Here is a 26,010-nt window from a genome sequence, read left to right on the forward strand (position 1 = left end):
CCCTTTCAGAGGCACACACTCTGCCTCAGTCACCCCAGGTCTCTTGGGTTTAGGTCCCTGGACCCGGGAAGGATGTGCCCTGGTAGCCATGGCCTCCACACCTGCACTTCCTCCAGCCCCAGAAGGCTGGCTGTGGTCCCGTGAGCTTTGAAATGCCAGAGACAAGAGCCCCGTCGTGTGCCCAGAGTGACACCCGGGCCAACGGGGTGCAGGGAAACGCTGGGATGCTGGGTACTTGGAAGCCACCAAATCAGGTCAGGGAGTCACTCGTCTCCTGACCTGCCCAGCAGGGAAGGCTCCAAGGTGGCTCCAGGCCCAGGCGGGCAGCTTGTTGTGAGCAAGCCACTCAGTGCAGAGGCCAGCCTGGGCTCCTGCTGCCACTCAGCTCCCCACTCCGCACCAAACCCCAGCGGAAGGTAGGCTCTGGGGTGGGACTCATCCCCGTGTTACTGTGGCATCCCACAGACGGAAGACTGGCACCTGTGGGCAGAGCAGGGCTCTGTCTAGAGAAAGCTCTCCTCTCCCTACACTGTGGCTGCTCCAGCATGTGCCGCCGTCCGTCAGGAGGCACGGCCATTACCTCAGGGGCTGCGTGACCTGACGCCAGGTTGGCCCTGAAGAGCTGAGCGCCAGAGCGCTTCCCAGAGGCTGCCCTTGGCCCCCAAGGGATGGTCAGTTTATTGTACTTGAAGGTTTTTTTTTCCTGTTTTCCGAAAGAAATTCCCACTAAAATTTAAAAATAAAAATTATCAAAATTTGTTAAAATTTACTATAATACAATGGTAAGCAATGGGCAGGATTGGAATTTTAGCCTCATCTGCAATAGTGATATGCAGACTGGATGGGATTTGCTACTTCTTTTAGATTTTTGGGTGAGCTTGCCATGCCAGAGGGGCGCGGATCTTGGATCAGTGCACGGATCTTGGATCTTTGCACATGTGTTTTGTGATCCTTCTGAATTGATTCTGACGTTTAATAGGTTTTATTTATATTTACCGTTCACAGCTGCTTTTTATTGACTATTTGTTGAGCATAGGTGTCTGACCAAGTATCTGACCCGAATTCAGCCTACGAGGCTGCACGCGGACCAACCCCCTGAGGTGATGGTGCTGGGTCATGTTCAAACCTCCCCACTTTAGAGAACTCGGAGCTGAAACATTTAACTGTACACTTAATGCTTCAGGGGCAGCTTGTCTTTGTCCCTGACGTTACTGGATCACTTTGGCCTGTGGCCAGGGTCCTCTGCGGGTGTGCTCCTCCCACACCTTCCCAGCCCGTGTGACTGCCAGGGCAGCATGGTGCCTGTCCTCGCGGGAGCTCCCCCGGAGCTGAGGGAGCCTGCTTCCTGATGTGTGCGGGCCTCATTTGGATCCTGCCAACAGCCTCAGGCGACATCGTTCATGCCTGGACAGAGAGCACTCACTAAAAGCTCTGGAACAGAACCAGGAACCGGCTGAGAGAGACGGGAGCATAGCAACTGGCAAGGGAGAGGAGCATCCCTAATCCAAAGCAGAAAAAAGAGGAAGAAGCGGAGGAAGAGGGGGAAACGGGCCGCCGGCCTCGTCTACTTCCACTGGCTTCCAATAGATGAAACTCCACTTGCACTGAAATAAAATACCTCAAAAACAATTGCTTCTTTTCCTAGCCCCTCTTGAAAGTTTAACACAATCTCCGCATTTAATTGCAAAGCTGATTTTTATTCGTAAGGCCCCATGTGTGGGAAGGAGGACCCACTTGGGTACGTGCATGCATCGCCGTATCTGCGGGTGCTCTCGCTAACGGACGCTGACACACGACAGGACGCCGTGGGCGCTCACCAGGGAGCCTGTGCAGGCAGCCCCCTCCCAGTCTTGGCGCTGACTCATGTCCACAGGAACAGACAGACCTGTGGTTCTTTGTGGGACACCGTTGTGCGGGCCATCACCCACCAGGGAGCTTCATGGCACGCCCATCCTGCTCTGGCCCCTCTTGCTGTACGCCAGAGGTCAGCACAGACCTTTCAGCATTGCTTGAGAGCACGGCACCGGGCACTTGGAGCAAGACGGTGCACTCTAGGGATTATTTGGGGTGCAGTGGATGCCCCAGGGCCGCCTCTGCTCCCATTGTGTGTGCAATCACAAAATTGGGCATCATTTTTGGAATGTGGTGGCAGTTAGCTATTAATGTCACTACAAATCCTTTATTTACAAGAGTCTGGCCACTGTTCTGACAGCAGTCTGTCTTCTACTGTCTCTGCTATCTGCCTGTCAGTTCCGTATCTGGGCGTGGCTGTCACCTGCGGCACAGCACACTGGGACTCCACCATGGATCTGAGACCACACACCCAAGCAGGCTGTGCCCTTCAGGGGACATTTCTGATATTGGATAAGCTGAATGTGTGTTTGAAGAACTCAATGTTCAAAGAAAGGATTGTGAGGGCTTCCAGACAAGACACTGAAGACAGTGAGTGACGTGATAGGAACCCGTGCCGTGGAGCACCCTGTGGGCCAGGTCTGGACTGAGCACTCAGTCTTTCCTGACTTCTTGACTGACAGCTAAAAACATGAGAACAGCTTTGGGGCAAAGTGTACACACAGCCCTGTGGTACAGCCACTGCCTGGCCTTACCCACCAAAAGGCCCAAGTGCCATCTTGCCACCATCTGGGCTGAGGCCCTTCCTGCCCTCAGCCTCTGGGCAGAGCCCCGTGGATGACAGAAGAAGCAGCCAAGTTGGAAATTACCCCCTTGCCTGCTGGAGACGGTGCAGACCTCCTGGGCTCTCCCTGTCCTCTCTTTGGAAAGGACTGCCCTGCACCTGTGGGCCCTCCGGACTTCCATGGCCTCTCTGTGCACCACCCCTTCCTGTTCAGCGGTCTCTGAGCACCAGCTGCCGAGTTCAGCACACTCTGAGGGATCCGTTTGTCGTCACTGCTGGCTGTTATGTCTGACATCCCAGAGAGATGCTTCCTACACAGAGGAGTCATGTCCCAAGACTGTGGGAGAGAAGAGAGCGCAGGGACAGGGAGCCTCCTGGAGGAGATTCTCTTCTTACAGAAGGCATCTGCTGCAGCAGGATGCAGGATACCGACACTCATTCTCGCCTTTCCAATCAGGCCCCTCCCGTGCTTCTGAAGGAGCTCTTGGCTCAGGGAGCGGCAGGCGCAGAGGAGTGGAATCTGAGGGTCACGTTCACCACCAGCAGACAGAGGCGTCATGTGCTGGCAGACCTCACCAGGGACAAGAACTGGGGGTGGAGAGGGCGGCTGGTCACACAGTGCTGGGACTGCCTGTCCACAGCACGGGCCAGGAGCTGCCCTGCTGCGGCCCCTCCAGCTGTGTGACGAGGGTGCTTCCTCCCCACCCATCCCCTGCAGCAGGAATTAGTCCCAGGTGCCCAGAGCTACTTCCTCCTTCCCCCTTTCTCCTCTCTGTCTGGCAGGGCAGCAGGATGGGAGCACAGGGCCTAGGGGGCAGAGGCAGCCACTCAGGGTGAATGGGTTCCTCCGTGCACAGAAGACTTTAGCAGGTGCCAGATGGAGACAGACTATTTAGGAAACCCCCTCCTCTGGCAAGGGGGAATGCAGGCCATCCCCAGAGGGAGGGGCCACCGCACCTGGGTCCTGGGGCTGGGCTAGAGGTGGAGGCTGGCAGAGCTCACAGTTTCAGGCAGGTCTCCTGCACTGGCCTGCTGGTGCTGGCCGTTGTGCTGAAGTCAGCTCTCGCACACTGGAGCCCGGATGACCAGGGATGACCAGGGATGACCAGGGCACAGGCTAAGGGTGGCTGCTAAGGCCTGTTTTGTGCTTCAGTGTTTCCTGGGTACTTCCTGCTTCCCACAGCTCACAGGCACTTCTCTATTGAGATTCGGTGGTCTTCAGTGTCCCAGCCCACACCCGACTCAGATGGCCTTTTCCTCCCCTAGCTTCACCAGCCCTCCTACTCCCCGGCCCCAGCCCACCTCAGAGAGTGACAGGCAGGCGTGTAAACAGGGAGGGGCTAGGGCTCTGAGAAGCAGTAAACCACCTTCCCTGATGCTGGTGTGGTTCTGGCAGAGAAGCTTCCTAAATTAACCCAATGTGAATTCTAAGGAATGTGGAAGGGACATGGCCTGGAGTCCCCACCCTGGGTCAGCCAGCACAGCCCGCCTGAGCCATCTTTGTACTCATCCCTGGGCCTTGCTCACCGCAGGGGTGGGGCAGGGAGCCTCAGGGCAAACAGGGATGAGCAGAGGCTCCAGGGACTGTCCAGTTTTGAAGCACTGGAGAATCTGAGAAGCAGGAGAGGAGTGGCTGTCTCAGTGTCCCTCGCTGGCCCTCCAAAGGGCGTGTTGGCAAGAGGAGCCAAAGACCACTCCTAGGGTGGCTCAGACAGGAACACCGGAGGGACTTGCTCCTGTGCTTAGGGAAGAACTGACATCACCTTGGAGGTCATGGGACAGGGGACTGGCCTCCATCACCCTCAAGGACATGGCAGCTCAGCTGGGCACCCTGCATCTGGGCCAGGGGTCAGTGTCCTCTGTCGATGTTAGTTCCCTGAATTTTAGGGCTTTTGTTGTTCTTCCCCGAGCTGTTCTCCTGCTCTAGATGCAATTCTGCATTTGTTTGTTTGTTTCACCTAATGTGAGCCTTCCCATGTCATTAAATATTTTAATTTTTCCTGGCTCACTTCCATCTGATGCTTATGCTGTAATTTATTTTCTTATCACTAAAACTGATGTAGATTTCTTCTCAACTTTTTTGTGCTATATTCAATGTGGTAGAATATTCTCTGCCAGTGTTTTTAGGGCCTTGATTTTTCCCTGGGGTAGAATGCTGTAGGGACAGTCACAGGGCCAAGGGCATGGGAGTTCGGCTATTCCAAATGTGCTTCCTGTAGTACTGGACCTGCTTCTGTTCCCCTGAGTGAGAAAGTCAAATGTCCTGCTATCCTCTATAGAGAGCATAAAGTATAATCATTTTTAAAGTACCTCCTTCTCATCAAGAAAAGAACTGCCCTGTGTTTAAAAATGCCATTTTTAAGGATTGACATCTATGTAGCCCTGGCTTTGCCAGAACATTCTGGAAGATGGAATGGTTAGAGCCCTCCCTCCTGGGCATGATTGCTTCCTATGGCTGAGTCAAGGCTCAGGCCTGCAGGCAGAGAGGCCACCACCCTTGATGAGAGCAAGGTCCCCATGGGTGATGGAGAGCAGCTCCTCTGCCCCTCCCCTGCCACCTTGAGTGCTGTATCCTGCTCAGACCTGCAGGTAGACAGGTTCCTCCGCCCTCCTCCCCCAGCCCACCTGGCCTCCTCCAAGACCCTCAGCATCGTGGAACCCCTGGAGTGGACCCTGAAGACTCCCTTCATCTCCCAGGCCACCTGCAATGAGGCACCCAGGCAGGGGCATGCATCCCATGGGAACCAAATCGTCCCTTCTGGGACCACAGGTGGGAGGGACAGACATCCTGAGCAGCATGTGGAAACTGCCCCCTCGAGTGATAGTGACTTCTGGGGACCAGCCTGGCAGAGCAGAACTGAGAGAATGGTGGGAAGGACGTAGGAGCAGGGTGCCTTCCTTCTGCAGACCCCACCCTGCCCAATCCCGCCCCAAACCTGAAGCCAGCAGGCAGTGAGCCCACAAACACCCCCTGGGCACCGACCATGCGGAGGCACTGCTGGTCTGACAGGGCTGCCTTAGAGTCCCTGCCTTCTGGAGACACATGGGTGGCCCAGGGACACGTGAGAAGGGCACACCCAGCACAGTGCTTACAGGTGACTTCAGACATATGGGCACATTGTGGCGAGACCATGAAGGCCTGAGCAGATGGCAGGGCTGCCTGAGCCAGGTGAATGTCAACTCATGTTCCTTCCTGTCAGAAGTCACAATACTGGTCAAGAATCACATGGAGGCAAGTTTGATCACAGGTAGATCATAGAAGACTACAGGTAGTTAAGAAGATGTTCTGTTACACCAATTATTAAGTGCTGACTGCACACATAGCTCTCTATCAGAATCTAATAGTTAGGGACAAGGAGATGGCCCTTCCCCAGAAGATGGTGTGCTGTCCAAGCAATCATGTGACAGAGACAGGTGCACACAGGTACCCAGATGTGCAGGGGTGTGCAGAGACGGTGTGTCCAGAGGTGAGCAGGAGGCTCAGACAAAGCACCCGCGCAGAGCCCTCCTGGGCTGCAGGATCCCAAAGCCTCTGACCAGGAGACGGAGCCATGAGTCCAGGATGCTGACAGGTCATGGGAAGTTGTTTCTGTTTCCACTCGTGCCACTTGTGAATGCAGCACATCAAGCATGGCCGAGCTCAGTGCAGACAAAGAAGGCAACAGCCCAGGGTGGCGGCGGAGAACAGAGGCTGCTGGAGCAGAAGGCCACCTGGGGTGCTGCGGGCACAGGGGCAGAGGTCAGGACAGGAGGAGCTGGAGGAGGAGCCCTCCACCGAGGTCCACAACAAGACAGCCTGTATACACCTGTGCTTAGATGGCTGGGGATGAATGCACAAGGAAGCCAGGCCTGGAAGTGCTCTGTGCTTATGAGCTGTTCAGACCTCACCTTGTCAGGAAAATAGAGACAAAGGAAGGGAGGGAGGCAGGGAGGATTGAAGAACATCCAGGTGGGGAACAGGGTGCTGCAGACTGCCCGTTTGCCTGCGGCTCCTCAACCCGAGGAGGCTGAGGTCAACAGAATCCGCTATACCACCCAGGTGAAACTATGCAGCCAGGGTGTGGTCGCTGGCCCAGAGACTGCCGGGAGAGGAGCAGCTCAGATACTTGGGAGAGGAACTCGTATGCAGAGGTTGAGCAGGCAGCCAAGAAGGAGAGGTACAGGCCCCCCAGGGCAGAAGTTCCAGCCAGCCCACGTGGCGCAGCCTCACAGATTCACTGGCGGCCTACGTCTTCAGACTCCAGAAGGACTAGGAATACCATGAGACTGATCTGGGTACCCACCCAGCCTTAAGTCATTGATTTTGCAGCAGAATCAGTTTAGGAGAAACCAAGTCACTGCAGACTGTAGACCTGCACCTGGCAGGTGCCTCCCTGAACATGGGCTGCAGGCTGGCATGCAGCCAGGGCCAATGCACCTGAAGGCACCTCACCCCCGGCAAGTCTGGGCCCTGCCTTCATGGGGACCTGTCTGCTCCTGAGACAGAAGAGGTAAGACGGCTGCACAGAGGCTGGCAGGAGGGTGCCTGGATCCCACAGAGGACAGGAAGGGGCAGCACTGGGGTGGTCCGGGCTTGGACTCCTTCAGAGACTGAGTTTCTCTGGGCAGTCTTTAGGTGTGAGGCCCGGGAAGCCCAAGAGCTCACTGTAGGGAGGAGCATCTGAATGGCTGTGAATATTGTACCTGCCTTTTCATTTTAGGCTCTGGTTTGGGTGCTGTTGTTTTGGTTTGGGCTTTTCCCCTCAGATGATATCACGCCTGTGATTTTTTTATGTCACCCTGGTCTGACACTGAGAACCAACATATCCACAGCTCCAACTCTGCACACATAGCTCTCTTGACCCTCAGAAAGGGCTGTCAGGGTTCAACTTGGGAGACTGACCCACTTTAAGAAAATTCAAAGAACCCCATGGCAGTAGGAGCCACCAAGCTCCTAGCAGGCTCCCTGAGGGCCTGAGTCACCCCTTCAACATCCCATGAGTCCAGAAAATGCAGCTGAAGGCCAGGGGATCTGATCAGTCCTTCCTCCAGTGGATGAGAACCGAGGCTCAGAGAGGCAAAGTCCCTGAGAGGAGGCAGAGGCTGGAACCCTCTGCAAGTGTTTCCTCAGTGCAGGTCTGGGAGCTGCCCCAGGGCTGAGGGTGGTCTTCCCATCTCAGGAAGATGAAGGCAGCCGTACCTGAGAACGCTGGTGGGAAGTCCTGTTTAGCATTGCCGACGTGGAGGTGATGAGGTGGCTTCAGGCACAGGGCACCAGCATCATCGACAGCCAGCCTGCTGAGGAGCTGGAGTCGGTCAGTGAGATTCAGGCTGAGAGAGCATCCACCACGGTGACTCAGCAAGTTTCCTGCAGAATGAAAGAAGAAGTGTGGCATTTCTCTGAAAAAGAAGTTTCCAGGGCTCAGGTCTTGCCCACAAGAACAGCAGCTGTCCCAGGTTGGCTACGTTGAAGACTGTCCAGCAGAAGCACTGCCTCATCCACAGGGTGATGGGCAGTGTTGGCCATATCATATGGGCGTGAGGCCCTGGGTCCCCAGTGGTCAGTGCCCGTGGGGACTGTTGGAGACAGGCTGGAGCCTCCTCACCAGAGTGCTTCCTCGCGTCCTCTAGAGGACGGATGCACTTGATAAATCACAAGCACACAAAAGCCACACTGAGGGCCTCCTGTATGCCAGGCCACACTGCAAGACCATGCTGCTTCCCGTGCTCCCAAAGGCCTGGCAGCTGCTAAGAGGCCTGAGACCAGACAAATGCCCCATGGGCTTCCAGAAGTGTGCTGGGGAAAGAGGGTGGCTGCCCTGCCGCTGCAGCTTGTCCCAGCCGGAAGGGCAGATGGAAAAGAAATAGGTGAGGTCGACCGACAGACGGGTAGGCAGGTAGGTAGGACAGGTGACCAGAGATAGAGAGGTGGGTGGAAAGGTGAGAGAAGAATGATGGAGAGAGGGATGACAGAGACTGAGAAAGACACAGATGGTGACAGACAGCAGATGGCGGTGACAGAGATGCCAGCAAAGAGACGATAAGTAGATGACGGATGGCTTGGTACCTAGGAGCAACACAGGCATGTGTGTGTATACACAGAGATCACAGTCATGGGTAGGGATCATACATGATACATAGAGAAATGATAGGTAGATGGTGGAGACTGGGATAGAAGATAGAAATTGGTTGAAACAAATAGGTGATAATAAATAATAGATGATAAAAAATATCAGCTGCCCCGTGAATCAGACCTAAGCAAGGCAGTAGGCTCACCATGGCCATGTGCCCTCTGAGCAGGGACTGTCCAGGGCCTGGCCCCCTTGCAGCCAGACTGGGCAGCCCCAAGGCTAGGGGCTCCTCCCTGCTCTCAAGGCAAACATGCTGTGGACAGAAAAATAGAGTCGCAGAGTTCAGAGAACAGAGACCCTGACCGGAGGAAGTCGTCCTCAGAGCACCTTTCCCATAAGGTTCAACTCCACCCTGTTGGAAATAAACAGGAATTTCCTGTTGCTTTCTCTTGGGTTACTTTGTGTAAGGGAAAATTGTCCATTCAAAACTGGTGCGCACTGTCTCAAGAAAACCTAAGAGTTTTGTCAACCCAGCTCTGACAAAGGAGAAAGCTAGGAGCAGTGGAGACCCACAATCTCAGCTACAGCGTCCAGGACCAGGTACGCAGCCCAGGTGCATTCCCGAGTGTGGCCAGAGGGGGCAGTGTGCACGATGAAGAAGCCCAGGGGACACCCTGCCCAGGCGAGCAACAGCACAGACACGGCAGCTGGCATCTAAGCATGACAGACCCCAGGAACAAGGAGAGGCCATCACAAAGCACTTCCGAATCCTCTAGATTTCAGGGCTCATTACCTGTAGCCTGGTGCTCAATAAACATGGAGTCAGAGCCTCCATTTCTCAGTGCTGCACTTCTGTGTATCCATGTGTGCTGAGAGTTGTGAGTGTGTGTGTGTGTGTGTGTGTGCACACGCACATGCCCACACTGTCATACACTCATAAGTGAGGTCATCGCTTTGTGACCTAGCAATGCCCAGTGACATCTCTCCATCACCTGTCTTCCACTGCCAGGATTTTAAGTCATGACAGAGTACTCTGTCTTGGGCCATCTGCAGCAGGACATTTAGTGTGCCTTTCAGGAAAAACGGGGAATATTGGCTTTTCTCTATTTTGCCTCTGCTCTGGGAAGGAATACCGTTCATTTCTCAGTTCCTCCTATCTGACTTGGTTCCTGTGACCCTGGCTGTGGAGCCAGGTGACTTCAAGAACCCTGAGCAGAGGCTGTGAGGGTCACTGCCACGCTGGGAAGTGGACCCACCTTTGCCAGGAAGCTGCCATGATGCACAGACAGGGTGTTTCTTCCTGCCTGTGTGAAACAGCTCCATGCCTTATGCTGCAGCACCTTTCCACAGGGGCACCTCCCATCAACCCGACACCTCAGACAGACAAGTGGACACTGCCGGGCAGTCTGGCTGCTCTCTGGTATCATTTCCAGCAGTTTTCCGTCAGAGTCCCTTGAGCTGATGTAACCAGGAGGCTCACTGGAAGGAGTGTGTGATCTGTCCCCAACAAAAGGATCTTTTCTGACAAATGTGGATTCGGCTCTTATCTGACCTGGCAGAAGACGTGCCAGGAGGCACAAGTTCAGTCCTGTGCAAGGGGTGCTTCCTCCTGTGTGGGCCACTCCTCTGTCCAGGTGAAAAGTCGGGTTAAGTGACTGGAAGTGTCCTGTCCACGACAGACTTCCACTGCTGTGGGAATGCTGTGTTAACAAGTGGTGTGTTGGTCACTAGTCCCGAGGGACTGGAAACTTCTGGAGGCCTCAAAACCCCTGGAGCTCTGTTGCTGACATAAGACGTCACTGAGGAGCCCCTGGGAGCCTAAGCACATGCGCACAGCAGTCCAATCTGCTGGGGTCGCTGCAAGAGAAGGATCAGCAGTTGAAGTAAGTTTGTCCTAACACTCTCAACATTCTGAACTTACAAATGGAAGGACGGTCAGTGCTGTGTTATAGACTGACTTCCTTGAAGCCCACACACCGGTAGAACCCAGCCAGGCACCAGGGCTCACAGGCCAGTGCTCAATGTCAGCACCACCAACCAACAAAAGCCACCTTCAACGCCTGTCCCTCTGCAGGGCACAGTGGGACCAAGGAAAGTGACACACGCAGGGTCCTGAAGTCAAGGGCAGAACAGTAACCTGAGGCACCACCACAGGCCCCCCAAGTCATCGGGGGAGACCCAGGTGGCTTACAGGAGACTCTGGTGGCACTGTTTGTAGGATGAACCGTCCTGGGCTCTGGGATAACTGGGAATGGCCGGAAGGAGAGGCAGAGCTCTAGAGGGGTCTTACAGGGTCTCTGTGGGACAGGAAGCTCCAGGCAAGAGGAGCCAGGCTGAGCAGGGGATGCCGGACAAGAACAGCAACGTGGACCCCGAGAACATTAGCTGTGAGGTGCTGTGGCCATCGGATGGTGTGGGAAGAATCAATGTGAAGGGCACACACTCACCGGCTTCTGCTGCTAGGCAGAGCTCACTCCACTGGTGGAAGGAACCTCGATTCCAAAGGCAGAAGCACCTGGGTCAGAATAACACAAGAGGAGAACGTGGGGCCTAGGAGACAGTCAGTGCTGGCAGAACCAGTGGCCCCCACCCCTGAAACAGCTGTCTCTTCTGCTGGCCTCGAAGACCCTGAGTGGCAGCCTGCTGTCCCTGGGCAACCCTTAGCATTGGACAGTCCCTGGTACAGGTGCATCTAGAAGCTGAGGCAAAACTGGGTCTCAGAGCAGGCAAAGTCCGTAGGTTTATGTGAGGAACAGGCACCGCTGCCACTCTCCTCCACAAGGCCTGGTGAGCAGGAGGCACATTCGAAATTGTTCTCCAGGGGGAATCCAGGAGGACTCCTGTCCGATGTCACTCAGACTGCCGAGGGCCAGCAGGAGGGCTGGATTTCTATCTGTGCCCCACCCCCATATTGAGACCCGGTGGTCTCCGGGTCTGGATTCCTGGTGTGGCACCTGCCAGGATGTGCCCTCCAGTGGAACCTGAGAGACCTGCTCTGGGGAGTCCAATAGCCTCTCTGGTCATTTTCAACTGTCCTTCCCTGAATGAGGATGGACAGCTAAAGACTAGACATGTGAGGAGAGCTCTAGAATGGAGAGAGCAGATTAGGCACAGAGAAGAAAATGCCCAACAGAAATGAAAGTGTTCCCAAAGAAATGGAAAAATGGTCTATTTAGAAAACAGGAATTCTAAGAAACTTAGAAAATAAAAAAAGAAAGACATGAAAGCTCAAGAGGACCAAAGACAGAGTCGAAGACATGGCCCAGTTGACAGGAGGAACTGTGCTAAGAGCCCAGGAAGAGGCACCAGTGAAAGAGCCAGGCTGGAGGCCAGCCCCTAGCTGCCCTTGTCCAGCCAAGGCCAGCACAGCCCTGGGCACTGCCGACCTGCCGGACCTCCCATTCTGCTGAAGAGCTGGGAGAAGCAGGCTCCACACCGGACACCTGCCGGCCAGCCCAGGGCCACCTGGAGGGAGATCAGGGGCAGCTGTCCAAGTTCTGGAGCTCCCACCTGGAGCTTGCTTCCCGGCCAGCTCAGGAGTGGTGCTGCCTGGGAGGGAGGAAAGAGGAGCAGGAGCGAGGAGGAGAGGGCCTCCTGGACTTGGGCAGGTGGGAGAAAGACCCTGCCCACCTTGTGGGCCCCGTCCACCTCTCAGCTGACGGGACAGAGGAAGAGGAGGCGTGTGCCGTGGCATTCAGGAGTGAAAGGTGCACGTGTAGCTGCTTGGAGAGGTGCACTTGAGTCTGCCCCGCGGGCTCCTGGGGACGTCCTGTGCGGGATGCACAGAAACTCCAGAGCCTCCCTACTCTTTCTCCCCAGTTGGAAGAAACTGTTCTTGGGCTGAAGGAGATTAAAGTCACTGTTATTTTGACTTTGAATTATTTTGCTTAAGGCAACAAACATTTCTAACAGGCTATGTAATTTAAAGAGACTTTTCTAAAGATATGAAGAAAGTCTCTGCCATCCAGAAACAGAGATTTGTTCAAATCTCCTCGGCAGGAGAACCAACTAAACACTTTGAACAATTTTTTCTTGAATATTTTTAATGCATAGAACATTTATATCAAATTTAAACTAAATATACATATATAGACATATATATATATATATATATATATATATACACATGTACAATTTTCTTTGTAAATAACCCACATAAATGATAAAGGGACAAAATGAAGGAAATATATTGATATAGAATTAAAACTGAATAGGTTTAATTGGTTGTGTGTCATTGTAAAGAGAGTTCAGGAGGAAGTTTGAAATCTTGGCCCTTTAATAATTCAGTGATTCAAATCACTTGTAAGGTCCTCTATGTGTTGTAGCTGTTCTGGAGATTTGTAAGAGCGACCCTCTAAAAGCTTAGTGGTCAGAAGACACACCGACTCTGTCCAGGACGAGAGCAGATGACAGCAGAACAGACCCAGGCTCGCCAGCCCCTGCCCATGAGCCAGTCTGAGAGGAAGCACGGAGCTGCCCAAGGGTGGCCACCTCTCGCGTTCCTGGGCCCTCAGCTACGTGATGTCCAAGTCTTCTCTCACGGGTGTGCACGGGACACTCCAGATCATCGGGCCCTCCTCACCATATCCCTCTCTCCTCTACCCATGGAACCCCAGGCATCACGACTGGGGCTGCCTGTGTACAAGTGCCCAGCCTCCTCCCAGACAAAAGCTATTGTTGTTTCAAGGGATCCTCACAGGGCCCAACAAGAAGGAAGGCATTATGCCTACCACCTTAGCAACCAGGAAGCAAGCCTTCACGGACAGGGGCCGGCAGAGCCGGCCAGTGCTGCTTGGCTGGGAGGCCCGAAGAAGGTGCTCCAGACATCTGTCCCTCCGAACGGGGTTGGGTGGGGGGGATGTCCACCTAGGGTCATCCGGAGGGTCTGGCAGACATAGTGTGTAAAAGCTTAGGAGAACACAGCCCTGGTGTAACCACTGTGGGTAGGCTGAGCTGTGGCTATGACTGGGCACTCCAGAATCAGGTCAGACACCATTTCTATTATTGCAAAGGAACAGTCTCAACCTTGACTTAATGGATGCTTTTCAAGCTACGTGTGAAGAGTATTGTCCTTCAGCCCTGTCTTGGCACCTCTGCACCTCTGACCGGGAGGCAGGAGGTCCTTGATGTCACCCCAGCCTTACCTGCTGCAGCTCTACCACATACTTGGAAGCAGAGGACATGCGGCCAAACCTGGGGTTCAGTTTCAGAGATTGCATCCCCTGCCTCTATTAATGGATCATGCAGCCTCAAGTTCAAGGTCACGGAAATCAGGCTGTGAGCATGTGACACCTGCAGTTTCAGACAAGGGGGTTCACGGGGGAGCTCCAGATGGCCCTGTTGACACAGGTTAAGAACAAAGGTCAGAAAGCCGCACCAACCAAAAGCCGTTTGGAAAAATCCACAGCCACACTCAGGAGGGAGGGGCTGGGAGGACCCTGGAGAAAGCTGAACGCAGCCTTGACTTGTAACTTGAGGTTAAAACGTGGAGGCCAGGTCTCTCGTCTAATGTAGCATGTATTTCCTTTCACTCCACTCACAGCACTCTGGACTGTCTCTTCCATCCATGTGCTTGCGCGGTACATGAAGCACAGGGGTAGGACCATGCTGTGATGTAAGTGGTGGCTGGGTCTCATGCCTGATGCCCAGGGTAGGGATCACTGTGGACACAATCTAGGCATGTTACTAGAGGCCCGTCTTGTCAACAGGAGGCTACTGAGCTGCCACACTCTTATGAGTAGTCCTGTGTACTAACTCCTTGAAGTTTCGACTGTGTGTAAAAGATACAGAATTCCATCTTATCTGTGTTGTATATCAGGTGATGAGAATGGAAGGCAGAATGTGTGAGTGACACTGAAATCTGTGACTTTGACTTAGTGTTCAGAGCTGCATTTAAGCCTGGGGTGTGCTCAAGCCAGTGGCCACGAGGGCACCCTCAGGGCCCATCTGACCCCAAACTCCACCATGTTCCTCAGGGGTGGGAGGGTCTGCCTGGGCTGTGGGCATGCAGGATACAGCCAGGGCCAGCTGGGGCCTCCTGGGCTCTAACTCTATGCAGGAGTCTTAAGCCGCTGCCCAAGTCCAGGCCCTTCCTCCCCTGGCCCCCAGATCCTTCCCCGCAATGCCCACTGCCCTCCCACTGCCTTCAGTGGGTGTTTATGGAACCACTATGATGCTCCAGAGGGTCTGCTGAGCTCTAGAAGAACGTCCAGGAAGCCTTGCCTGATGATGGACGTGTCTGTCTGCTGTCCAGAATGGTGGCCACTTGGAATGTGACAAATCCAAGAGAGGGTTTGGATTATAATTCTCTTTAATTTCAATCAAATAGTTACATAGGCCTGGTGGCTACTGTATTGATCCTGCAGCTCCTAGACCAAGAACCAGTTCAAGGGGCGCTTTCCCACCCCCTGAAGGAGAAAGGCAGTGTGAGGCCCCAGGCCCGCCCCAGAACAGCAAAGGCACTCCTTCCTAATCCACAGAGAAACCTGGTTTGTTCCATCGGGAAACCCTGCAGAGTGCCTGGCCAGTATGGAACCACAGCTGGTGGGAGCTTCGCCACACCTTGGAGAAGCAGAACTCAGAATGCGACAGTGACTTGAATCCCAAGGAGGAAGTTGAGTTTGGAACCTCTGCACAGGGAAGAGGAGGGTGAAGGCCGAGCTCCTCACCCGAGGGCCTCCAGCTCCGGCCGACTCCACCTGCTTCTCCCAGTCTGGGACATTCCAGCACTGTGGCTTTGCACGTGTGAACAGACAGGAGCCCAGCTGGAGCTGGGTGTGACTGCAGAGTCGGGCAGGCTGCGCACATCCCCTCCTGGTGCAGAGGACGAGGGCAAGGCCCACCCTCCCTCCTTCCAGGCTCACAGAAGGTGGACTCCGCAGAAGGCACACCCCAAGCCACGCCCCAGAGCTGCCTCCCAAGGCCTCCCCAGCCTGCGTCAGGTTGTGTTCTCAGAACCAAGAGCCTCTGCGGATCTGAGCAGCGCCCTGGTCACAGGCTCCTTCCCCCCAGGGCCCACTGCCCTGTGGTAGGACGAAATGTGTCTTGGGTTTGAATTTGTTGTCACACTGAAACCAGACACCAGGAACTGACAGTCAGTGAGAATGGCAAACAGAGAGGACAAAGGGATGTTGTATGCAACTACAAGCAATTTTGTTTGCATTTCAGGCTAATGGACCTAGTGAAAGGCCTAAGCAACCAACCAGGTGAAGTGGCAGGAAAATACTGGGCGTTTGTAGCCAGCAAATGCCGGTGGCTGGAAAGTGAATCCAAATGATTTGCAAAAGTATAGTCAAGGAAAGACATCTGCTCAGGTGGAACACAGGCAGGCTGGAAAGACATCTGCTCAGGTGGAACACAGGCAGGAAGGAAGCGATTTAAGATTTTAGTATCCTCCTAGCACATGGCAAGCTGAGGCCCAGGTCCAGCCCAGGTGTGTACCCTGTGTTAAGGAGGGAAGCCTTGCGCTTCCACATCACAACCCAGCTACCTCCCATGGCCTGTGACATGTTGCATGTCCTCAGACCCAGCGACTGCTGGACTCCAGGCACTCCCAGAGTAGGAACCGTGGCTTTGGAGGCAGGTGAGCTCACACCTGTGCCTTCCATGCCCACCTGGCTTCTATGATCACACCTGGGTTTTCTGTCTTGGCCAACAACTTATGCTGCTGCCTCCTCTCTTCTCTTTCCTCCCCGTTCTCGGCTTCTCCAAAGCACACTGATGGACTGGAAGCCTTGGGCGGGACAGTGCCATGGGGCACAGCCAAGGCAGGGGTTGTGCCTGCTGCCCCACAAGGAGGAGCAGGTGGCAGGAACCCTCTCTGGGGACAGAGTGCCTCTATAACCTCAGGACCCAGACACCCACCTCTGTGGTGCTCTGCAGTTGGAGCCCATGCTCCCAAATGTCCTCACAGCCAGACCCACCATCTCCAAAATCCCAGTCATTCTACTGCAGCCGCAAGTAAGAGGACCATTCCTTCCTGCTCTGCGCTCTGCAGCATGGCCGTCTCCAAGTCTGCACCAGTGCCGTCCTGAAAGGGTGGATTCTGGGCATGCGCGAGGAGGGAGAGGGAGAGGGGCCCTCCTGCCCCTGAAGAAGCCCCCACTGCCAACCTGAGGGAAGCAGCGTCCCAGAAGACACATGGCCCTGTCTGCCGTCATCCCTCAGGATCCCGGGACTGGGCTGACAGTGGGCCTCGTGACCGCTGGTTGAGAGCCCACGATGCAGAGCTCTGCACAGACCAGCAGGCATCTGACACTCACAGGAGAGCTATGAGCAGAAGGATGGCTAGACAGTGGCCACCACGACCCTGAGCCTAGGGGACCTGAGGAGCAGCAGGCCTCCTGGGCTCCCACTGACACTGCTGGGCACCTTCAGGGCGCACCTAAGCAGGTCCACCAGAGAGACGGGTCACCATGGATCTCAAACTGACTCAGGGTCAGATGTGAACTAAACATGAGAAAGCTGCCCCAGAAAATCTCAGGATCTTTCACAGATTCCATATTCGAGCCAAGCGTAGCGGCCACAGTTGTGGATGCCAGCAACTCTGGAGGCTGAGGCTGCAGGATCACACATAAAACCAGCCAAGGGTCTGCCTCTAAAACAATAAAAAGGGCTGTGGAGGCAGCTCAGTGGTCCAGCACCTGGTAATCCCCTCCCCCAAAATCCATATTTGAAATACGCTGCAGACCACGTCCTTCCCTGCACTACAGACCAACATCCTTCCCTACACTGCAGACCACGTCCTTCCCTACACTGCAGACCAATCTCCTTCCCTACACTGCAGACCAACGTCCTTCCCTACACTGCAGACCATGTCCTTCCCTACACTGCAGACCACGTCCTTCCCTACACTGCAGACCACGTCCTTCCCTACACTGCAGACCACGTCCTTCCCTACACTGCAGACCAATCTCCTTCCCTACACTGCAGACCACATCCTTCCCTACACTGCAGACCACGTCCTTCCCTACACTGCAGACCAACGTCCTTCCCTACACTGCAGACCACGTCCTTCCCTACACTGCAGACCACGTCCTTCCCTACACTGCAGACCACGTCCTTCCCTTGGCTTTTCCTGGCTGTAGCAGTTTCCATACTTGCTTTGCTTCTTTGTTTCTAAGGGATGCAGGAATTGAAAAGGCTGAGCCCAGGCGTCCTCTATTTTAAGGTCAACAGAGCCTGGGGAGTCAGCCAGCTGTCTTCAGAGCACAGTCAAACCCTGGCATCCAGGTGGAGGGACTTCTCCCAGGTGGGCAGCCTCCCCAGGGCACAAGGTCAATGACGTTCTCTCTGCTGGATCCTGAAGTGTATCCCAGGAACAGTAATGGATTTTTGCCACCAGTTCTGTTGTTCTAAATGTCTTGACAGTGTGGGCCACTGGGACAGCTGGCTTCCCACGCCCTGAGGAGCCCTGTGTCTGCTGCACAGCTGGAGGCCCGAACAATGACCAACAGCCCCAGCATTCCTCACGGTGGTTCTCAGCAGTGCTCTCTCATCCAGCCCTGGCCTGACCTCTCAGTGCATGACAGCTGAGTGGTCCTCACTCGGCCGATGGCTCTGAGCTTAACCTCTGCCAGTCGCTCAACCAACGGGTCCTGACAAAGGCAGACCAAATCCACCATGCTCCAAGCGCAACACATGCTGCCCCCGCCTCCTGAGTCCACGCCTGCCCACTGTGCTCCGCCCTTCATTGGCCACCATGGCCTTCGCTGGGGCTGAAGGTGCAGTAGAGCCTCCCTAGGGTCCCGGCTGCTCCCCCACCCCTCCCACATCCGAAAGCACTTCTGGCAATGTGACCTCCTCCTCGGTGCACCTGCCACTCTGTCCACCACCGGGGCAGCCTGGCTGCTGCCCCCCACCCCTCTCCAGCCTCACACCAAGCTGGCTGTCCCCCTTCTCAAGCGCACATGTGACTCATTGCTAGGTCCCTGGGAGGACTCTAGCTCTGCGTGTTCTGCCTTGGGGCCTCCATGGGTCTGCCCCCTGCTCCACACTGCCCCTGCTCTCTTGCCCACCCCTGTCTGCTCTCAGTTCTACACTGTGCAAGCGTCTGTCTCAGTTTTCTGAGCCTCATATGCTTTTCCTTTTGCTCTCGTTTCTTTGCAAACTGTCTCCTTGGACTTGGTGGAAGGGTTTCTCTTCTCCAGGTGCCACTGACGTATCCTGGAGAGCTCATCTCCAGAGCCACCTCTTCCTGGAGAGCCTGCTGGCCCCTGACCACCTGCTCCTCTTCCATGACACAGTCCCTTCGCGTGTTTTATCAGAGTGCTTCTTGCCCTTGGTCCACTCCCTCCGATTATTGTTTGGGTGTCATTATGGGCGGTATTGGGGTCCCCTGGTGAACGGCCATGAGTGTGTCTAAATAGGGTTACTGACACATCCAAGTGCCTGATGGCCCTGAGGGTCCCGAATTGAGGGTCTGTGCTCTGACCTCTGCTTGTCCTGTGCTGCATAGGATCCCCCGCAGGGGAGTCACCCAGATGAATGGCATGGATGGCTCAGACCACATTAGCATCTGGCCATCCCCAGGTCCAGGACTGGGCCCAGCTAGGCCTGCAGGCATCCTTGGCAGCACCATCAGGAGGGATCTCCGTATCTCATTCTGGAGCAAGGGCACATTTGCCTCTCCCTCTCCTCCCTAAATTTTTGTAGCACATATTGAATTTCCAGAAAGAAAAGAAAAACTGGGTTTGAGGTATAATAGAAAAAGTTTCCCCCTTCTCAAGGGAAGATTGAGAGCCCACTCTGTGAGGGTCTTCCCCAAGTTGGGCAGATTTCAGCCTAAGTGGTGACAGCTGACCGCATTCTCTGGGGTGCTGGGTAGACTGAGACCATGCACAGCCTATAATGTCCTGCGTGACTCCAGACAATGCAGTCTCCTCAGCAGCACCAACAGGCCCACGGTCCATCTCCCCAGTGGGCTCCTCCCACCCATAAACTACACAAACCCACACACAGGTAGAGCTCTCCCAGTGTAATGTCTGCATATTTGACCTAAATTTGTATCTGCTAATAAAGTGTGCATAATGCAGTTTTAATTGTACTTCCCACGTGGTACGATGTCTGGTCCAATGCCTGGTGAAGTGAATGTGCATTGCCAACTGCATGACGTGCATGCCCGACAAGTGTCTCATAACCATCCCATGAGTTCTCAGTACCTCCATGCCATTCGGATCTGGGGTCATGAGGAGCTGGGAGGCTCAGACTGGGCGTTAGCGGCAGCTGGACAGGTGCCCGCTGCACTCCTTGAGGTGCCATTTCATCCAAGGCTCGGGCATGTGTGCGCACGGTGCCCACGCACTCGGCACACAGCTGATGGCGGTCATGCTCACCTGGCGCCCTCCATCAGGCGCTCTTTGCTCTGATCTTCAGAGACAGTAACACAAATCTTCTCTTTCTCTCTCTCTCGATTTTTTATCAGTGTGTATGGTTGTCCCTTGGCTAAAAAAAGGAAAACACAAGACAAACAGCCTCAGGAACCTGCTCCCAAGCGGAAACCGTTTGCGGTGAAAGCCGACAGCTCCTCCGTGGACGAATGCTACGAAAGTGACGGGACAGAGGACATGGACGAGAAGGAGGAGGACGATGACGACGAGGATGAGGAGGACGAGGAGGAAGACGAGGAGTTCTCTGAGGACAATGACGAGCAAGGAGACGAGGACGAGGAGGACGAGGAGGTGGACCGGGAGGAAGAGGAGGATATTGAGGAAGAGGAGGACGATGAGGATGATGACGAAGACGGAGAGGATGTGGAGGAGGAGGAAGAGGAGGAGGAGGAAGAGGAGGAGGAGGAGGAGGAGGAGGAGGAGGAAGAGGAGGAAAATGGTAATCTTTAAAACACTGGCAAAGGGCCAGGCTCTGGTTTGGGTCAGCTTCTCAGTGTGAATGTTCTGGTGTTAATATCCAGGAAGCTTCCTGTGAAAAGTCGGCTTGCTCGATTCCCGACAAGGAGCCATCTGTGTGAATTCGCACCTAGGCTCTGAGGTTGTTCAGGTGGTGATTCAGATGGATTGTCACAGCAGTTTGCTGAGATGTTTATGCTGTGCGTATCTGATCAACCAGGCAAAATTTAGCAAGAAAACTAATTTAGCATACCTGGTCTTTAATTTCACATTTTCTTTCACGGGTTATCAAGAAGTGCTATTCCTGTCCCATACTGTGCTACTGGAAGAGCCTGGGCCCTAGAGGACCCAAGGGAGGGGACTCAACCATCAGGGTAACTTGGCCACGTTCGACCACCATGTTTCTGGTCTGAGGCCTCCAGTGGTGTGAAGAGTGGCAGACAGTGTGGGCAGGCCCAAGGTGTCCTGCAACACACAGGATGGCTCTCACTTCATGTCTAGCTTTCTTTTCTGTTAGAAAAAGACTCAAACAGGTAACTTTGAAACAAAACATTTTCTAAAGGTCATTTTCATTCTAGAAAGATTGGGCACTCTCTCAAGAACCCAGGGTCACCATCAGCTTAGGGTTTGCCTCCTGCAAAGAAGGGAGCTCTTCTTTCTCAGCCTATCCCTGGGCTCGAGGCTCTTCAAGAACCTGGGCTCCAGCAGAGCTTCCGAGCACCTAGACACCATCAGCCATCAGGGAGAAGCCTCAGGTTGCCAGGTGGCCAGAGTGGCTAGTCCCCACTAGCATCCTGGTGGGCAGATCAGGAAGCCTGCGTTTTATGGAATATTTCTCAGCTGTTGGCTTAATCACATTTACATGTATAAGCAAACATGCACAGACATGCCCAGACGTAGATTGCATGTGTTTAAATGTGTTTCCCCCAAGGTTCTTCTTGATGTTTAGAGGCTCTGTGAAGACCCACCTAGGCACGGGGCACCTGTGCTGTCGGCTGACTGCTTAATCTGCCAAGTCTAGAGTGGCGTCCCTGGTGAGATGCCAAGAAGTAAACCGGCAGTTCTGTGTGAAGTCACACAGCTTTCTCCTGGGAGTGAGCCGCAGCTCTGTGCTGACATGGAGAGCTGGGGAGGGGCGCTGTCAGCTCATGCTGCTGGGGCACAGAGTGCTGGGTGTTGTCGCCAGTTGTCTAGATGAGGGAAAGACTTGTGCCTTGGTCGGGGCCTGCTGTTGAGATGGAATCAAACACTGCTTTTCCCTTCCCGTCCTGCTGGGAAGGCCGTGGACCCCAGTGTTCACAGTCGTGAGGGTTTGTGCACAGTGGCCTGAGAGAGTGGGTCTGAAACTTGTGTCAGCTAACTAGGATCTTAGCCACATGTAGGTCCTTCTCCACTTTCTAAACTCGAGCTTTCCACCTTAGTTTGTTTAGGGTCCTATTTTATGTAGTCTGTCTGCAGAAGTACAGGTGACTGGCTTTAGAAATGCATTGGGAAGCTGGTGGAATCGCATTCTGTGGCTGCGTGGGGTTAGTTTGTTCCAAGGCCATCACCTAGAATATGTTTGGTTTGAAACCAGACTACAAATCAAAATGAAAGGGGTTTTTCCAGACAGAAAAACAGTGGTTGTGACACACAGATGCGTGGTCCGATATCACACAGTCACACAATTAGGAAGTCAGCCCCAGTGCTCGGGCTCACCTGACCACACCTGGACCCCACGCAGGCACCTGGAACATGCTGGTGGGTGCACGTGGGAACGCAGGTGACTGGGCAAAACCAGGAGGAGGGGGCCGCTGGTGGCCACACACGCACACAACACTGGTGCTGGTGCTCGAACTCAGGGCCGCACCGTGCCTGGCCAGTCACCTGTGATCATTAGCAGAACCCCCAGGCTGCTCAGGAAGGGTTGCCAGGGGAGCTGGGGTGAGAAGACCATCTGGTCTGAGGGGAGGCAAAGGTCCCTCGGCTGATGTTCTTGGCAGGAAGGGGTGATAACTCCCTACCTTTCAGACAGCCCTCGTGCGACCCCAGGCCCCAGGAGCCATCAGAGTCGACTCTAGTGGCCCCCGTGGGGACCCTCCAGTGCGTCTTTGACTGCTGCAGGTCTTCTGGAAGACACACCACAGCCTTTTGTTCTCTAAGCCACACAACAGCTTCCCCCTGGGAGTGAGCCACCGTGGCAGCTGGCTCCTGGAGATCCTGGAGCCCACTGGAGCAGCCCCTGGAGCAGGTGTGCCAGGTCTTGGCTCAGCCACTGCTGCTGGGACACTGGTGTCCCAGTGGGCTACACTCCAGGTGCTCGTGACCCAGCAAGGCCAAGCAGCTCCAGAAAGATTGTCAACCAAAGGGACAGTGGAGCTGGGTCCTCCTGGCAGTCACTTCTCACAACCAAACTCCTAGTTGTGTCTGATTCATTAGCATAAGGCCAGCACCTCCTGTCCTCACCCCCACTCACTGAGCCCAGCACAGTCATCCTATGTAGAGCTGTGCCCACATCCCTGTCAACAGAGGCGGGCCCGTGCCATTGTCAGGGCACCTTCTGCGGGAGAAGCACAGACTGGGTGCAGCGTGCCCGACGGTGCTCAGGAGAGATACCTCTCCTGCTGCAGCACCTCAGGTGCTCTTCCTGCTCCTTGGTGGCAAGGAGCTCCCTCCTGCCCCGGGCCAGCAGCAGACTCCTCAGGGCTGCTGCACTTGGCCCTGCGGTGGTGGTGCAGACCATGACCCCAAGGTGACAGGAAGACAGAACGCAGCAGGACAGTGCCAAGCATGACTCAGGCATCTACAGGGGAGACCAGGGCAGTGGGGTGGCACAGGAACGAAGCCTGAGCCGTCATCAGCCTCAGGAGCAGATGTGGAGTGCCAGGAGTCTATGCTGCGAGGCCGCTGATGTTTGCTCCTCAGGGACACGTGTCTACCTTGACTGTGAATGGAGATGTGGAGCTTCTGAGAGGTTGTGATTTAGATAAAACAAGTTTCTATGAGTCACCCTGTGAGTGTGATAGGAGCCCACGGGTTCTAGAGGGAATTGCCATTCAGGACTTAGAGATTAAGTGCTTGCTTTAATTCCCAGGACCCTCCAGCACTGCAGTCACACATGGACCAAAATCATACAATGATACGCATTTCCTGTGAGTGCATTTGTGTGCAGGCTGTGAGTGACCTTCACATCAAGGCATGGCACGTGGCCAGAGAAGCCTCTGGCTGTGCTCGTGAGAAGCTGAGGCTCATAGAGATCAGGGCTGCACATGCTGGCTGTACAGTCAGGCTGGGCTGTGGGCTGTTGGTTCTGGAGAGCTCAAGGCCATTTCATCTCTTTCTGCAAAGAGTAGCTGAGCAACTTGTAATTAATCAAAGTCAGTTATTGCAAACTTGATCTACAGAAACTGGTCTGTGCATGAAGAATTTTATTTTCAAAATACACAGTAATGGTCAATTTTACATTTATTAATTTGTTTATTCTAAAGGTAGGTGGTGGAGGCAGTTCTATTAACAGATGAGGTGTCTGTGATGACAAATGTGATTCGGGGTTTCTGTTGAGGAAAAGAGATTAAACGGCCATCAGGGCCCAGTGACTGATGTGCATGTGATGCTCCAGTCCCCCCAGAACAGTCACTAAACAAAGACCTGGATGCGCAGGTGCATGCACCTGCCTCCCTGTGCGGACACCTTGCCTCTCCAGGGGCAGGAGTGACATCTGCAAGGAGGGGCTCGGCCTTCCAGACCAGCCCCGACAGACGGCTCCTCCCCTCTGCTGCTGCCAGGCTTTGTGAGGTCCCTTCTCCTGTTCCCTGAGGAGTCTCAGGCCCACCCTGGACAGGCACACTTGGGACAGGCCCCCATGGCTGGGATGGCGCAGGTCTGGGCAGGGCCTTGCTGCCCGACGGCATCCGGCTTGCCTTCTGCAGTCCCCGTATGGAGGCCAGGATGCGCCATGGCAGCCGTGCGCGTGTGCCCCAGGGGAGAGGGGTTAGGGGAAGCTGCGCCCTGGTGACAACTGCTCCACCGTGCTGTGCGATTACAGAGGCCAGGCAAAGCCACAGCCCCAGCAGAGCAAATGCAGGTGGGGTCACAGCAGAGGGGCTACTTTTGTCAGGGGAGAGCACTGGACTCTCCTGCAGCCTGTTGAGGGGCTGGCGATCAGCGCCCACAAACTGATTTTGGATGTGTCCGTGGGGCCTCACCATGACAGTCCTGTGTCTGATCGGTCTTCCTGTGCGCAGCTCCCTGGCTCTGAGGGAAGGCCAGGCAAATGCCCTGTGAATTCCTCCCACAGACACTGTGTGTGATGGTACAACTTCCTGGGGCTTGCCCCCTTTCAAGCCACACACTGCGCTGGGCTGCAGCTTGCTGAAGCACCCTGACAGTGGGTGATGGACAGGCTCGAGTGTGTGAGGGGAAGACGGAGCCCTGTGCCGAGCGAGTGGCCTGTGTCTGGCCCTGAATCCCCAGCTTCCCTTCAGGATGCTGCTCTCCATGTTGATTGCCAATTATCCTCTCATGTCTTTCTCAGGGAAATGTCCCTGATGAGGGAAGCGAGTTGAAATGCAGACAGGCTGTGAAAATCAGAATCAGCCAACCCCATTTCTCCTGCAGTCAGCAGAAAAGGGAAGAGTTGTGAGACCAACGCAGAACAAAGACGACATGTTTAGTATGCACGGCTTCAGCGTGAGGACACTGTGGGCCCTGGGAGAAGGAATGCAGTGATCCTTCATCCTCTTAAAGACTGGCCTTCCCTACATCCAGGATGGGTGTCAGGACGTCTGGAAGGCAGGCAGGTTGGCGTACGAGGCCCTGAGGCTTCAGAGCAAGTCTTCCTACAGCCAGACCTTTCTAGGGACCAGTTCATGGTAAAACCGCTCTCTGTGCATAAATATAAAACATAATCATACCTCATATTTCCCGAATGTTCAGGTACTTTGAAACAAACCAGAAAACGTGATAAAGATGTAAGCCATGCATGTTTAAATGCAAGTGGCATGCACAGTGTGCTGGGGACCACCTTCTGCCTGGTGATGAAAGGAGAACTTGGGGAGGCAGGGAGCTCTGTCTGGCCCGGAGGTCCTCTTTAAGAAGAGCAGCTTATTCCCTATGCCTCGTGAATCTGATTTTTGTTCCAAGTGCTAGTCTGTCACCGAGCAGTCTGATGCCTGGAAGGACATCAGGCTCTTGGCTGTGGCCATCCCTAAGAGTGGGTCACCTAGGAGCACAGGGCTTCACTTGGGCCACAATTTGGCCATCATGACTCAGCCGTCTCGCACTCCCTGTCCTGTCCCAAGGCTGGAGGAAAGTGTGGTACATGCACAACCACTCAGACAGCAGTGCTGGGGTGGGGCCAGGCAGGGTCAGCAGCCTCGGCCACTGTGCTGCGAGGCCAGGCCTGCACTCAGCCTGCACTGCACATGCCACAGCCTCCGGAGCACAGCCCTGGCTTGTTTTCTGGGTTCCCAGAGGCCTCTGGGTTGAGAGGAGTTTTTATTTT

At 54.6% G+C, this 26,010-nt stretch overlaps 1 protein-coding gene across 20 annotated transcripts in view; it reads left to right on the forward strand.

Moving 5' to 3' along the window:
• Myt1l (myelin transcription factor 1 like) overlaps window positions 1–26,010 on the forward strand; it is a 395,041-nt gene that overhangs the window by 273,439 nt on the left and 95,592 nt on the right. For 19 of the 20 annotated variants that reach the window (XM_058574977.1, XM_058574987.1, XM_058574986.1 and 16 more), the window contains one exon: window positions 20,108–20,511. The exons of the other annotated variant lie outside the window; for it this stretch is intronic. In XM_058574977.1, coding sequence (XP_058430960.1) covers window positions 20,108–20,511 — 404 coding nt within the window. The remainder of the gene's footprint in view (window positions 1–20,107; window positions 20,512–26,010) is intronic. 20 annotated transcript variants of the gene reach the window in all.

This window comes from Marmota monax, unplaced genomic scaffold, assembly GCF_021218885.2.
Source record: "Marmota monax isolate L192 unplaced genomic scaffold, Marmota_monax_Labrador192_F-V1.1 WCK01_AAM20220418_F8-fsc00633, whole genome shotgun sequence".
Classification (NCBI taxonomy): Eukaryota; Metazoa; Chordata; class Mammalia; order Rodentia; family Sciuridae; genus Marmota; species Marmota monax.